Genomic DNA, 15,270 nt, shown 5'->3' on the forward strand with positions numbered 1-15,270 from the left:
CTTACCCCCATTTGCCTCAATTTTTCTTCTGCAAAATGAGCTGGAGAAGGACATGGCAAACCACTCCAATATCTTTGCTAAGAAAACTTCAAATGGGATCACAAAGAGTTGACCATGATTGAAAATGAATCAACAACTAGTGAGGCCGCTAGGTGATGCAATGGACAGAGTGAAGGGCCTGGAGTTTGAAAAGACTCACTTTACTAAGTTTAAATCTGGCCTTAGACACTTCCTAGCTGTGTGACCCTGATCAAGGACCCTGTTTATCCTCAGTTTCTCAACTGCAAAATGAGCTAGAGAAGGAAATGACAAACCACTCTAATATTTTTTCAAGAAAACATCAAATGGGGTCATGAACAGTCAGACATGATTGAAATGACTGGCCAAAAACAACTGGCTTAGGATACACACAAAAAAAAGAAAAGAAAAGAAAAGAAAAGAAAAGAAAAGAAAAGAAAAGAAAAGAAAAGAAAAGAAAAGAAAAGAAAAGAAAAGAAAAGCAGTAGACGGACTGAACTGAAGAAAGTGTGGTAAAAAAAAAAATAGACTGGCTTTCCCCAAGATTATATTGCAGGACTAACTACAGCTTTTTGGCAGCTCAGAATATGAACCCTTGGAAGTCTGTGGCAATGGTTGGCTTTTAGGCATGAATAGATTAATGAGGAAGAGACCGACACAAATAGAGAGACAGAGAGTGAGAGAGAGAAAGAGTGAGAGAGGGAAAACTGACACTCAACAGAATTTTTGATTGAATCTAACAGTAAACAAACAAATGGGCCAATCTATATTGCATACCTAGTAGAAGGGAACACATTCACAGAAGCACAAGGCCAAGGGAACCACAAAGGTTCTGTAAAGCAAACTTGCCAATGTGTCACCACTGGCAGCTTGATTTGTTCCAAAATGGCCCGTTTTTATACATTTAATTTCTGCATAAAGAGGTATGCTATTATAATAACCATGAAAAGATTATTCTTACCTCCTCTCCCCAAATCTCTAGCTACAATTTCACTCAGTTTTTGTTCAAATGTACTAAAGAGACTTTAAATGGGTAAATTTACCAGAATAGCTAATGTTTCCCTGGCTGTTTCAGTATATACATTACATTCTAAAAACAAATCTATTGGTATTGATTCTCCACACACACCTGCTCCTTTCATTTTGCTAATCTCAGTTTCATGGTTTTCTGGTCAGAATAAAGACAAAGAAAATTTAGCCAGGAAAAAAGTACCCGGTGAGGGCAGATGAAGGAACTCAATTAGAGCCACAATCTTGGGCCATTTGGTTTGGTTTCTGTATGGTTTGTTTTGCTTTTGTTGTTTTAAACTCCCAATTTAGAGATGTGATAGAGGCAGAATGAGGAGAACATGGCTTATATTAAGTCCTGCAATAAGAAACCTCCTACAAGAGGCAGATGATTAGTCCTTGAGGGGAGCAGGGCAAATGCCTCAGAGAATCACCTTTGCCTGGCACGTGTTACTGCTGGCAGGGAATATGCCACTCACTATTCTTCCTTCTATATTCTGCCCAGGTCTCTTAGTCCTCATTATCACTACCAACTATAGGTGGCAAGATCAAAAATAAAGCTCTGTCATTTGGAGGAGATGTTTCCTTGCCATTGGGTAGTAGAAAAGACTGTGGTTAAGCAGCTTGATGGAATGAAGGGAGAGCACTAGTAATGGACCCAGGAGATCTGGGTTTAAGTTCCAACTCTCCCATCTACTAGTCATTTGACCTTGAGTAAGTTTATATGTTCATCTCTATGGGACTTGTGTTCCTCTTCTGTAAAATGAAGGTAGGTTAGAAAAGGTCCTTATGATCCTTTCAGCTCCCAAAGGTGTGATTCTATAAATGGCATACTCTACATGAAAATACTTTGTAAAATGTAAAACATCACAATAGTCTAAGAGAAAAAGGCCTGACATTGGAGCCAAAAGACATGGATTTAAGATCTAACTCTGTTACTACCTATGTGGTTTGGGGTACTATTTGGGATTCAGTTTATTCATCTGTAAAATAGAGGGCATACATTCTCCATTTGGCAAATGGTCAAAAGATAGGAAAAAGTAGTTTTCAGATGAAGAAATCAAAGCTATCAATAATCAGATGAAAAAATGTTCCAAACCACTCTTGATTAGGGAAATGCAAATTAAAACAACTCTGAGGTACCACCTCAAACCTATCAGATTGGCAAATATGACAGTAAAGACAAGTAATAAATATTAAAGAGGATGTGCAAATTTGGGACACTAATGCATTGTTGGTGGAATTGTGAACTGATCCAACCATTCTGGAGGCCAATTTGGAACTATGCCTGAAGGGCTGGGCTGTAAGACAATGCATACCCTTTGATCCTATAAAACCACTAGTTGGTCTATATTCCAAAGAGATTTTAAAAAGGGGAAAGGAATTACTTGTACAAAAATATTTGGAGCAGTTCTTTTTGTGGTGACAAAGAATTGGAAATTTAGGGGATGTCCCTCAATTGGGGAATGGCTGAACAAATTATGGTATATGATTGGTGATGGAATACTATTGGGCTGTTAAAAATGATGAACAAGATGATTTCAGAAAAAGCTGGAAAGACCTACATGAACTGATGCGGAGCAAAATGAGAACAAGAACACTATACAATAACATCAATCTTGTAGAATGATCAATTGTGAAAGACTTAGCTGTTCTCAGAAATATAATGATCCAGGACAATTCTGAAGGACTTATGTCAAAGAATGCTATCCACCTCCAGAGAAAGATCCATTGGAGTTGGAATGCAAAATCAAAGCATACTATTTTTTACTTTAGTCTATTTGGATTTCATTTGGGAGTTTTGGCTTTATATGTGCATTCTCTTAAAACAATAAACGATATGTAAATATGTTTTGCATGATAATACATGTATAGCTCAGAACAAACTGCTTACCATCTTTGGGAAGAGGTAGGAAGTGGGGAGCAACTTGGATCGTATAATCTCAGAAAACTTATGTGGAAAATTGTTATTACGTGTAACTGGTAAAATAAAATAACTTTATTAAAAATAAAATAAAATAGAGGGAACAGATGACTTCTAAGGTGGTTTGTAGCTCCAAATTAATGATTCTACGTGTGAACCAGCATTGATCATCATTATTAATAAAAGTATTGGAGTGAAGGAATTGGTATTATTGGCTCACTTCCCTTTCATTTCAGGCATCACAAACCAGAAAACCCAATCTCACCTATGTAGATATTCCCCTGCAGCTATGAGGGAAAGTTACCTTTCCCTTAGTTAAAAAAGCTGGAACAAGATAAACTCCTCTTTAATAACATCTCTGCCCTTGAATAAGTATTTCAGTAGAGTGTGAGCTACTTGACAAGAAGTGGTTTTCCATTTTGTTTCTGTAGCCTTATGTTAAGTACAGTACATAGTAAATACTTAAATACTTGTTGGCTAGATATCTTCATCATTTTGCTGTTTTCCTTCCTCTAAAATATATTGTCTTTTCTTGTGTAATCACTCTCACTCACTCTCTCTCACACACACCCACGCACATACAAACACACACATACACGCATGTGCTCACACATACACACATGTACACAAAAATACGCACACACACCAGGTACAAAGTATTGGTATTCATATGACAACCAAAAATTCTCAGCTATTTTTCTTCTTTCTCTGTATGGAATGGGACAGCTTTTTTCCTATTCAGAAAGAAAATTAATTAGCTGTATATTATATTTTCTCAAAAATGTTACCACAAATAACAGACTTGTAAAGGAGTATTTAAAGTTGACCTATGGTTTTAACGTTGACATAGCGACCTAAAAGTTGGGACACAACAGCTGCTAAAACTTGTTATTTATGCCATCCACAGCTTTGTTCCCTTATTCCCTTCATGCTTCCTCGTCTCTTTTGCTATATTTTAAAAAGTCCTCATCTCTTTTGCCATAATTTTTAAAAAGTAAAAAAGAAACTCACTCTGTCATATACAATTCTATTTTAAAATAGGAAATGGGATTACTCTGAGATGTCACTGTCAATTCATCACTATTCTTACCTGAAGTCCAATTGAAGTATTTATACTATAGCAAGCTGAAATTTTGAATTCTATTGCCTTATTCTTCACATTATTCAGGAAAACAATTTTGGGAAGCCAATATGATTTTTTTTAGGCTCCAGAGGTATGATTTTATTAGTCTAAAGAACACCCAGTTCCTTGGAGTTACCTGCTGCTAAGGATACTGATGCAATTGCTCTCAATCTAAAAGAGTCACCTGGGTGCCTAAGGGTTTTAGCAATGTTAACTAGGGCCAATCAGCCTCTATAATATGTCAGAAGCAGGGTATGACTTTTCCTTACAATCAAGACACTAGATGTTCTCTCTATATGCTGCCTCTCTAAATGAAAATGATTTTCTGCACCACAGTGGTACATATGGTGGTATCTTCAAAAGATAAACATTTCCGGAAAAGCATTCTATGACAAATGTAAACTTTGAAGCTTGAAATCTGTTAGCTTCAAATTAGGATCCATTTCGGAACATTACAAACAGAAGGGATTCTGAAGATCACCTATTCTAACCCATCCAAATTCATACATGGAGGCCATGGGAGGCAAAGTTACATCAAATAAACAGTCCAAATGAAACAAGAGTCCAGAGTCTCCTAACCCATCCAGAGTTCTTTAGACATCATATTCTCTTGATTGAGTTCTCAAAATTTTATGGACAAGAGACAGCTAGGTGGCTCAGTGGATAGAGCACCAGACCTGAACTCAGGAGGATCTAGGTTCAAATATGGCCTCAGACACTTCCTAGCTATGTGACCCTGGGCAAGTCACTTAACCCTGTTTGTCCAGCCCTCATCCTTTTCACTTAAAGTTGTTACTAACAAAGGAAGGGTTTTAAAAAAAAAATTTTTATGGATGTAGCTACTAAGTCACAAACTGAACAGAATCACTTTGGAGCAACTCAGATTTATGGGGATACAGGTTCACTTTAGGTTACCACAATAGAAAATCACGCTACATAATCCAAATCTCATGCAAAGTACTTATGTCTCAGAAGACAAATGACTCATGAAGCACCAGAAAGGGTACCCAGAGCATTGGCACAATTCAGGGTTTGAGTTTCAGAGATTCTGGGAAAGAGATGCCTCATTTTCCCCATTACAACACAAGTTCACTGAGGGCTGAGATTGTGTTTTATTAGATTTAAGATTCTTGCCCTCCCTGCCACACACACACACACACACACACACACACACACACACACACACACACACACACACACAGAGGCTTAAACATAGAAGGTACTTATCTGCTTTTATTGAATGAGTTTTCCATTTCCTAACTATACTGCGCCCCTACTCCCTGGGTGAATGACTACAGGAAAGCTCGTTACTTACACACACACACACACACACACACACACACACACACACCCCTCATGATAGATCATTTATGCCATTCCTGATCTCTACTTTCAGTTAGGAAACCTCTAAAACTGTAATTATAATAGTATAAACACCAATCAAATGATATATGTGTAAAGTGCTTTGTAAACTTTAAAGGGCCATGGAAATGTTAGCACTTAATCATATTAATGGGCTCTTCTCAATTCTTGGATTTTCCAGGATGGAAATGGGAATTAAAAAGCAGATTTTGGCCAAACCATAAAACAAGACACTAGTCATTCAGATATCAAAGTCATTTGCACTTTTGCTGTGGCCTGGGGAGCAACGATCATAGGTAGCACATGGGAAGGTTCTGGGAGACACAACCTGACTTTGTAAAAGGCTCTTGATAGCCAGATCTCTCAGTTGAGCAGGCTTGCAGAGAAGCGATCTCATCTTGCCAAGAGTAATGGAGAAACTCGTGGCAAAATGAAGACAAACTATTCAAAGATGGATTATCACAGCACAGACAACAGCAAGTCTCCCCTGTGCACTAGCAAACACACACTAACACAGATGAACATATACACAATCTCTAACTTCTTCCTTCAATCGGCACTGCCTTAATGCCTGCTACATCAATATGGTTAACAATGATACTCTGGATAATTATCTCCTAAATTATAGCCTGGGAAGACTTAAGTTCATTTTACTGTGAGTTGGAAAAAAGGGGGGGGGGTGCAACAAACAGGGGCCAAGTATTTTAGAAAGAAAGGGGCAGAGAGGCCTGCAGCTATTTATGGAAGAGCTCAGTCCAAGAAACCTGGCTGTGAGAATTATGGCACAATGACGAACAGTTTTAATAATAGTGATTATTTAAGGCAAATTATACATCTGAGGCCAAATAACATCTTTAATATCTTAGTATTTTGGGGGGAGAAGACTGACATAAGGGATAACTTTCAACTTCTTGAAGAGAATATCCTCAATTCTCTTTCCTACATGGCCTGACAACTGTGTTCTTTTTACTGGGAATCAGGAAATATATAGGATATCCTTTATAACAATAATGTGGAGAGTCAGTTCTGAGTGTGTACCTCAAAAAATCAGGTCCTTTATTTTTTTTTGTTGTTTTTTTAAACCCTTAACTTCTGTGTATTGGCTCCTTGGTGAAAGAGTGGTAAGGGTGGGCAATGGGGGTCAAGTGACTTGCTCAGGGTCACACAGCTGGGAAGTGTCTGAGGTCAGATTTGAACCTAGGACCTCCTGTCTCTAGGCCCGACTCTTAATCCACTGAGCTACCCAAGCTGCGCCCAGGTCCTTTACTTTAGAGTCAAATCTTGCTCTTGGGCGTGGATAGATATGATATCTCCAAAAGAGGAAAATGTAAAAGATGGATAAATTTCAGGGAGCCTGTGAACTTAGATGAACAGGAAAAAAAAATCTTTCACTCACTTTGGTTTCCTTTGCCATCCTCCATGTTTTATTTCATATATTAAAAATATCATCTTAAGAACGGTTTCAATGGCTTCACCAAACTACTAGAGGAGCCAAAAAGGATTAAAACACTTGATCAAAATTAGAAATATGCTTGACCCTATGGTTCTCAATTGTTCGGGTACTCCAACTGATTATGAAGAAGGTGCCACGTATATAACCACTATCAAAACATTTAAATAAATTTGGGCTACAAATTGGCCTTAAGAGGCTATGAAGTCTCTGTCCTTGTATTTAGGAAAAGTTGACCTAAGCCAGACCAAGCATATCTCTACTGGTTTTAAAGATCTTCAGAGAATTAAGTCCTGATTTTCAGACCCTTCATGGACAGCAGTCTTCTTTACCATTTTTGGCCAGACCTACAATTTCATTAACATAAGAAACTTTTCAGTGAATTCCCTCTACTAAGGCAGATAAGTAAGTGTTTTTGCAACTTCTAGTCTTAGCTTAGAATTGTATGAAAATACTGCTTTGCTTGGGATCAAACACCCACTATATGTGGGAAGTAGTTCTTGAAACCCAGATTTTCCTGACTATAAGGCACATTCTCTATCACCAAGTCATGCTACTTTTCGCATACTCTTCCTTACATATCTAACCTAAATGAATCTTTTGAAATGAATTTAAGTCATTCTTTTTTCTTTTATCAGTGAAAGTAGACAATATCTAATTACCATCTTCTATGTAACTATTTTTCAGATAGTAGAAAACATTTTTTTCCATCATAAGATGAAACCTTTTTCCTATAAAGTTGTTTCCAGTTGTCTATGGAGATTACTTTCAAATCAGTAATGGTGTCTGACAAAAACACATTGGGCATGTTAGTCCAGAAATGACAACACAAGACTAGAAGCTACGTTCCTTCAGCTCTTTTGTTTTGGACTCCTTAGGTTATCTTGGATAAATCATTTTAAGTGGAGATCATACCAATAACCAACAGATTTTCAAGAGGAATTTGAGAATTAATAATAGTCAACCTTGATTATCTTATACAGTTGAACCAGATTTTTATGAAGAAAAAAGAAATCAATTTAAAATACATTCAAGGCAATTTACTAGTAGCAAAATCATAGCAATTATTTTTTTTAAAAGCTGATTTTCATTTAAAACACCAAGCAAGGAATGGACGTATGAATATTCCTAACCTGCAAAATGATTCCTCCACATAATATCAGCGAAACTCATTGGTGGGCCACTGGGAGGGTAGTGTTTACCTTTCAGAGGCTCATGATCAGTCCTTATCATATCCATTAAAGAGTTCTCCAAAGAGTGCAAGTTAAATGTGTCATAGGGCCTATTCCGGTCCTAGAAACAGAAACACAAAACAAAAACAGTATATGATAAAAATGACTTCATAAAACATACACTGTATATTTTGCTTCCTAATCCCAATTAAATATATGAAAATATGCAATGCACTAATTAGAAGCAAGGACTTCTACTTGACAACACATTTTTAAGCCTAGTCTAGTTATTCTTGTGTGCTTGAGAATAAGACCATAGAGATTCTCTTTGAGATAGTCTTTAACTTGCATGTTTCACTCGTTTAGACAGTTAAAATGCTAAAAACATCTTCTCACTTAGTTAACTCCTTGGGCTTTTCCTTTTTCTTCCTTTGCTCGCCATCCCATGGCACTAATAGGCAACAAAACACCTCACTGAGACAATTACCACCAACATAAGGAAGAAGTATAGGGAGAAATGGCAGTATCACAATCTCCAAGCTGGACTTCTTTCCCCAGACAAACAAAAGTTGGCCATATTATTAACAAGGATACATTGTCAAATCCATTGTTAAAAAATTAAATAGCAAAACTTAATTCTGAGGAAAAAGAAAACTGTTTTATTCATTCCTAACCAGTGGATCATAGGTTTTGGAGTCCAAAAAGAAGTTAAGGCTCATCTTGTCCAATCCCCTCGTTTTAGAAGTAGGTGAACCAAAGAACCATAGGGATGAAGTGACATATATCCAAAGCAGTCGACTTCAACTTTAACAAATAAAAAAGGCTTATACCCAGGGTATTATTTTCATAATGATTTATGGGATCATTCAGAAAATAAATAATAGATATCTGATTCAGAAATATAATATTCATACTTGTATATGTTTTAAGGGGGAGGGCTGAAGTAAGAAAATTAAGTTCTTTAATATTACTCTCAGAAAGAAATGCTATATTTGAATAATATAGATATATGGCATTTCCAAAAACTTGGACGGAGGTGAGGAACAAAAATTTGGTATAGTGAGTAAGGCACTAAATAAGGACTTGGAAAGATAGATCTGGGCTCAAAATCTGCCTTAGACCCTTACTGGCTAGATGCCCTCATATGGGAGAGCCTCTTAACATCCCAGTGCTTCAGATTCCTCACTGGTAAGGTGAGGGGTTGTGTTCGGTGGCTTCTAAGCTTTCTTCCAGATCTGTAACTACAACACTATAATCCTCCAAGTACAGTTTTTGGCATATGAGGGACATCCACATAAACCAAAAAACTGGGCTTCTATATTAATATACAAAAGAGCACTGATCTAAGAGAAGCTCTTAGGTGTTCTGAACTGTTGAAAATGTCAGACTTATGGGGACATCAGATTTTTAGAAGTGTGCATGCAAAGACAATGTCCCTTTTTTCTTGTACAAAGCATAACAACTGCCTAGGTGAGTTGAGCAAGAAATAGTTGGCCAATGCCTCTGGTGCTATATTTGTTTTTAGGCTAAGTCCAAGAGAGAATTTGGAAATACTTTCTTCTGGCTATTCAGAAGCTCTCTGGAATACTCACAGAGAGACACAGGATCCTATGTTTTGATCATTTAAAGGGCCCGTCTATTTCTGGTGGTGGTAAGGTTTGAAGAAGAGCAGGGAGAGGTTGCATTATTGTGGTATCATCAGTGTAGAATACTCTAAGTGTATAAACTCCTTCCAATAAAGCAAACATAAAATTCATCTGAAATTTGTCTTAGAAAGTAGTCTGGGGATGATAAATGTTTAGGTGATTTGTTTAATATCGCACAAAGCTGTCAAAGGCAGGACTTGAACCTGTCACTTCCTGACTCCAAGGCTGTCCCACTATCTATCTTATATATTAACTCAAAGTTCTTCATTTTACAGATAGGAAAATAAAGTCAAGAGAGATGAAGATAAAGTTGCATGGCAAATAAATGGCTAACTCAAAACTGGATTTCGGAGGGGCAGCGAGGTGGCTCAATGGCCTGGATCAGAGATCTTGGGTTCAAATTGGTTCTCAGACACTTCCTAGCATCACCCAGGCAAGTCATTTAACTCCAATCGCCTGGCCCTTACTACTCCTCTGCCTTGGAACCAATACTTAGTATAGAGTCTAAAACAGAAAGTAAGGGGTTTAAAAGAAAGATTGTATTTCTATTCTTCTAAATGCAGATCCAGAGTTCTTTTGGCTATGCAGTGTTGTATGTGTTCACTGGCAAAAGCAGAAGTAGAATAGCTTTCAAATGAGAGGGGCAATGGCTAGAGCAAGCAAAGGAGTAACACAATGGAGAACAACATATTTCCATGACAAGCAAACATGAAAGCAAATATGAAAAGATCTATAAGAGTTGTACAAATGGAGATGGGGAAACGCTGTTTGGTCATATAGATAATTCTCCAAAGAGGAAATGGAGTATCTGCACTCTGATTTCAAGGATGTAAAAAAAAAGTATATTTATACAGTTTTAAAGATCAAAAGATTATAGTATTCATTTCTGATTACAGAAGTGTTGGCACACAAGCTTAATTTTATTACAAATTTTATGAAATATAGAATAGAAAGTATTAGAGACAGTAAAGGTTGTCACATGAATTCAGATACTTCTTAATGTCTCTTGGTAACAATTACTAAAAGCTGGCAGATGAAGTGGTTTTTTCTGACAATATTGCCTCTCATTTGTTCCTGCATTCCCCCTCCCATCTGGAAGATAATATTTTCTTCACTCTCCTCTCACTCTATACAAAGTTAACAAAGTTTAGTCATCCCTTCTCCAAGTTTCAAATTAGGGCACACAACTATTACTTAAGAATGTCAAAATTTCCAGAAATTCTGTCTTATTGATCCCAACATATATTACTATATCTTTTTGGGGTGGGGCAAGAAAGTAATAGGTAAGGGGGAGGTGCAATCAGGAAGCATGATGACAGTCCATTAACTGTACTGAGAAACTTTTAGGAGCTTCTTTTCCTAATTCTTTTGGCCTCACTGCAACCTCAGTGGCACCAAGAGCATGAGGGGATTTTGAACTCTTGGGAATGGGGGAAGGGAAGAGAAAGAAGCCCATCAACTCCCCTGAATCTTAAAGGAAGAAAAAGATGTCAACAGACTGAAATAAGGCAGGCAGGCATGCATCTTGGGCAAGAGGGAATAGTTAACAGTCCAGTTTGGCTGGATCGTGGAGTACAAGGAAGTAGAATGAAATTAAGCTGGGAATGAAGGTCAAAAAGTTTACAGAAACCTTTAAATGTCAAATTAAGTAGTTGGTATTCCTTGTAGAAGCTAGCTGCCTGTTACTGTATGAACAGCACTAGATATTTGAATTCAGAAGGCCTGGGTTCAAATTCAGATAAGTTGGGGCAGCTAGTAGATAGAGAGCCAGGCCTAGAGATGGAAGGCCCTGGGTTCAAATTTGACCTACTTGTATGACCTTGGGCAAGTCACTTAACCCCAACTATAGTCCTTTCTGCTCTTCTACCTTGGAACCAATACTTAGTATTGATTCTAAGACAGACAGTAAGGGTTTTATCAGGCAAGTCACTTTCCTCATCTATAAAATAAAAAGGATAAATTTGATGATCTCTTAGATTTCAGCTTAATCTAAGTCTGTCACCAGAGGCTTTTGAGCCAGGGAATGATGTGGTCCTTGTACATCAGAAAGAATATTTTATCAGCTGTGTGGAATGGAATAGACAGTATTACAGCTCAAGCCCTCATCTGCTTGAGCACAGAAGCATGGTTGAATCTGCTGCCCAGGGACTTGTCTAGACTCAGTAGCATTCTGAACAGCTGAGTTTGCCAAATAAATTTGTGTTATTATATAGAGAGAATATGTTAAGAACCCAAAGTATAAGACAATTCATTTAGACCAATACAGGGACATTATATGTTGGTAAAAGGCAATTTACTTCTAATTCCAACCCCCTTGGATAAACTGGATAAATGAGCCTGGACTGATTAAACTGTAGAAAGGCAGATTTCAGCTCAATATGCAGAGAAACTTTCAAACAATTAGAGGTATTGAAAAATGGAATTTTCCAATGATTAAAGTTTTTAAGGAGAGACTATGTGACTACCTTTTCAGGATGTTAGAGAATTTTTTTTAATTGTTTTGTGCTTGGACTTGCTGGCCTTTAAGGCTCATTCCAACTCTGAAATTCTCTGATCTCTCTCTCTATCCCTGACTAGAACAGAACAGAGATAGGAACAGATGCCAAATGAAACAAGTGAAGTCCTAGAATGGCAGATTGGGGCTTTCAAGCCCACTTCTATTAAGGGCTGATTGTATAAACACAGCTGTGTCTAGTGTAAGTATCATAATCCATCATCCACCCAATCTCTCTTCAATGGAAAAAAGGAACCTGGGCTCAGATTTCATCTTTGATGCTTAATACCTGTGTGATTCAGTGAGAAATTTGACGCCTCCTCTGGCCTCAACTTACCCAATTGTAAATGCAAAAAGCAGACTAGATGGCATCTGAGATACCTTACAATTGGAAATATATGATCCTATGACTCCACTGCCAGCTCTCCTGGTATAGTCCTCCAGAAATTCCTATCATGAAAGGTCATCTAACCCAAGCTGTCTTGTTTTCTGATAGGGCAACTAGAGTAAATAATAGTAATAAACAAAAGTCATTGTCAGCCCTCCCCAGTTGCATTCTAATCTCAGCAGATTCCCTAGAAGCTAATCTTTAGTTCCCTCTCATTGTCACAGACTTCTTAACTGAGGAGCTATTTTCTAGTTTGGAGATATAGTTACAGTATCCTAGAAAGATGACTTTGTAAGGGGCATGTTAAGCTAGGAGTGAAGGGAAGAAGTCCTGGGGAGAGCATTGTCCTTCAAAGCAGGAACAATATGCTAGCAACAATCTAGGGAAGGTAGATTAGATAGGATGGTAAGGCTTGCCCCGGGGGGTTGGGTCGGATCCCAAAACCAACTTTGCTGCTTTGCCTATGACCAGCCTTGCACCTGGTGGCCTGAAAGTTAAGGGAAGCCAGAGAAGCTTCTGTAACAGATTTGGTATACTTCAATGTGTACTCATTTGGAACAAACAAGTCTCTAGAGTTTTGCAATACCCATTCTTATTAGTTTTGCTTAATACACAGCATATGAAACATAGGATATGTGAAAAGCATGACGTGGAATTTGTAGAAGGTTCTTCACTGAACAAATTTCAATCCTTGGAGAGATTTACTAAAATTAATTCTAGTCATGCCTAGTCCATTTCCATTTGCCACATACTATTTGTCCATTTTGTTTTACAAGTAGTAAATTTTTCTGACATAACTGAATGACCTAAAAAGACAACAACATAAGGTTACAATTAGGGAAACTGTGGTCAAATAGTCCTCCTACTCCAACTGATTTTCATTGTGTTGTCACAGTTAATTACTCCTTATTAAAACTAAGCAATTAGTTTTCATTCAACGACCTATGTTAGAACTGTCCACTAACTTTGAAGTCTCTCATATTCTATTAGCCTATAGAGCAGAAGGAAGAGGAGCTGAAATCATCATTTTTCAAAAACAGAACAGGAAGTTTCTCAGAACTTTTATCAAAAGAATTCAATGATTGCATCTTATTCTCTAACTTCTGTATATGAGCAGCAAAACAGCCCAACTCTTTACAGAGTGAATCAGAAGAAGCCATGCTTAACTATGTTATCTTAGAATGTCAGAGACCAAAAGAGAACTTCAAGATCTAAGGGATTAGTTTCCAGAGCTAGAAAGGACTCTTGAAGTTCACCTAATACAATCTCCCACCACTTCACTTTACAACTGAGGAAATTCTGGCCCAGAAAGGTTGAGGGATTTGTCCAAGATCACACAAGGTATAAAATTTGGGGTTATTCAAACCCAGGTCCTTTGATTCCAGAGCAGTATTCTTTTCCATATAATGTATAATCAACTCTCATTTTAGAGAGAGGGATACCAAAGTCCTAAGAGACCAAGTGATTTATTTGCTTGTGACAGATAGCTACTTAAATGACAGAACAAAAACCTAACTTCTCCTTTTTTCAAGTAACTTGAAATCCTCTAGATTCTATAGCCCTCTTTTCTTCAACTTCCTATCATCCTTCCTCTCACCTAACTCTATTCCTGAGATATAACCCTTCCCATACAAATTGGCATCTCCCAAACCTATACCCTCACTATAATATATTATACTCAGCTAGCTGCTGATTGACTCAAAAAAGGAGGCTATAACCATGGTGTTCTCGACCTTTGAGTATGAGGAACCATTTTTAAAGTAAAAAAACCCATTCGTTATTGCCGATATCATATCTGAACTTACTACACTGACTAAATATATAACCAGAAGCTACTATGAGTTTAGTAATGTTTTCAAATGCATTTATGATTTGTCTACATATGCTTGAAGAATATTAATATGTGAAACATTTGCTTTTTCTATAGAAATTGTTTCCTTATTTGTGAATCTATAGATTCCTGGAAGCCTGTAGTCCACAAGTTAGGAAATAAGAACTTTGGCATCTGGATGGCATTTGTTGGTACTCTCAGGTCTACCTTCTCCTGCTATTCCCCAGCAGTATAGCAGACCCACCTGCTAACAGACCTATATCCTCTCTAAAGGAGGCATCAGATAAAAAAAGATGGAATGTATACAGGACATTACTGGATATAACTAGATTTGACATTCAAAGATGAACTTAAAAACTGAAACTGTCATTAAATATATGACCTGGAACAACACACTAAATCTCTTGGAACTTCAGCTTCTTCATCTGCAAAACAGATTATGTACTTCAAGGGTTGGTCTATAGAAAGTGGCTTTTAAAACACAGAGTGCCGCAGAAATATAAATGCTTATTATCCAGGCTTTCTGACTCAGCCATAGAAGCCAATATGCTTTCATTTCCTATCCCTGAGACAAAAAAATAGATACAACAGCCCAACCAGTCTGATACCACTGTAGCAAAAGGTTAATTTGGGATCGAGCAATTATTGGCAACTATCTGCAAAGGCACTTGGGAAAACAGGAAAGTCCTTGCCCTTGTGGAGCTTACAGGGTAAAGAGCAAGCTGACATAAACATAGACAGACTCATCAAACAACTTGTTCTTAGGTCCAAAATTGCTACAGGGGGGTCTGAGAAGGAAAGTAGTTTAAATGATGAGGTTGTGGGAGTAGGGAATAGAGAGGTACAGAAGAGAA

At 37.5% G+C, this 15,270-nt stretch overlaps 1 protein-coding gene across 6 annotated transcripts in view; it reads right to left on the reverse strand.

Moving 5' to 3' along the window:
* Window positions 1-15,270, reverse strand: part of CPEB3 (cytoplasmic polyadenylation element binding protein 3) — a 182,990-nt gene that overhangs the window by 124,881 nt on the left and 42,839 nt on the right. For 4 of the 6 annotated variants that reach the window (XM_044665680.1, XM_044665679.1, XM_044665678.1 and 1 more), the window contains one exon: window positions 8,088-8,178. In XM_044665680.1, coding sequence (XP_044521615.1) covers window positions 8,088-8,178 — 91 coding nt within the window. Of the gene's footprint in view, window positions 1-8,018; window positions 8,179-15,270 lie in introns of all 6 variants that reach the window. The other 2 variants (XM_044665675.1, XM_044665676.1) reach the window with 1 other exon arrangement.

This window comes from Gracilinanus agilis, chromosome 2 (assembly GCF_016433145.1).
Source record: "Gracilinanus agilis isolate LMUSP501 chromosome 2, AgileGrace, whole genome shotgun sequence".
In the NCBI taxonomy this organism is placed as follows: Eukaryota; Metazoa; Chordata; class Mammalia; order Didelphimorphia; family Didelphidae; genus Gracilinanus; species Gracilinanus agilis.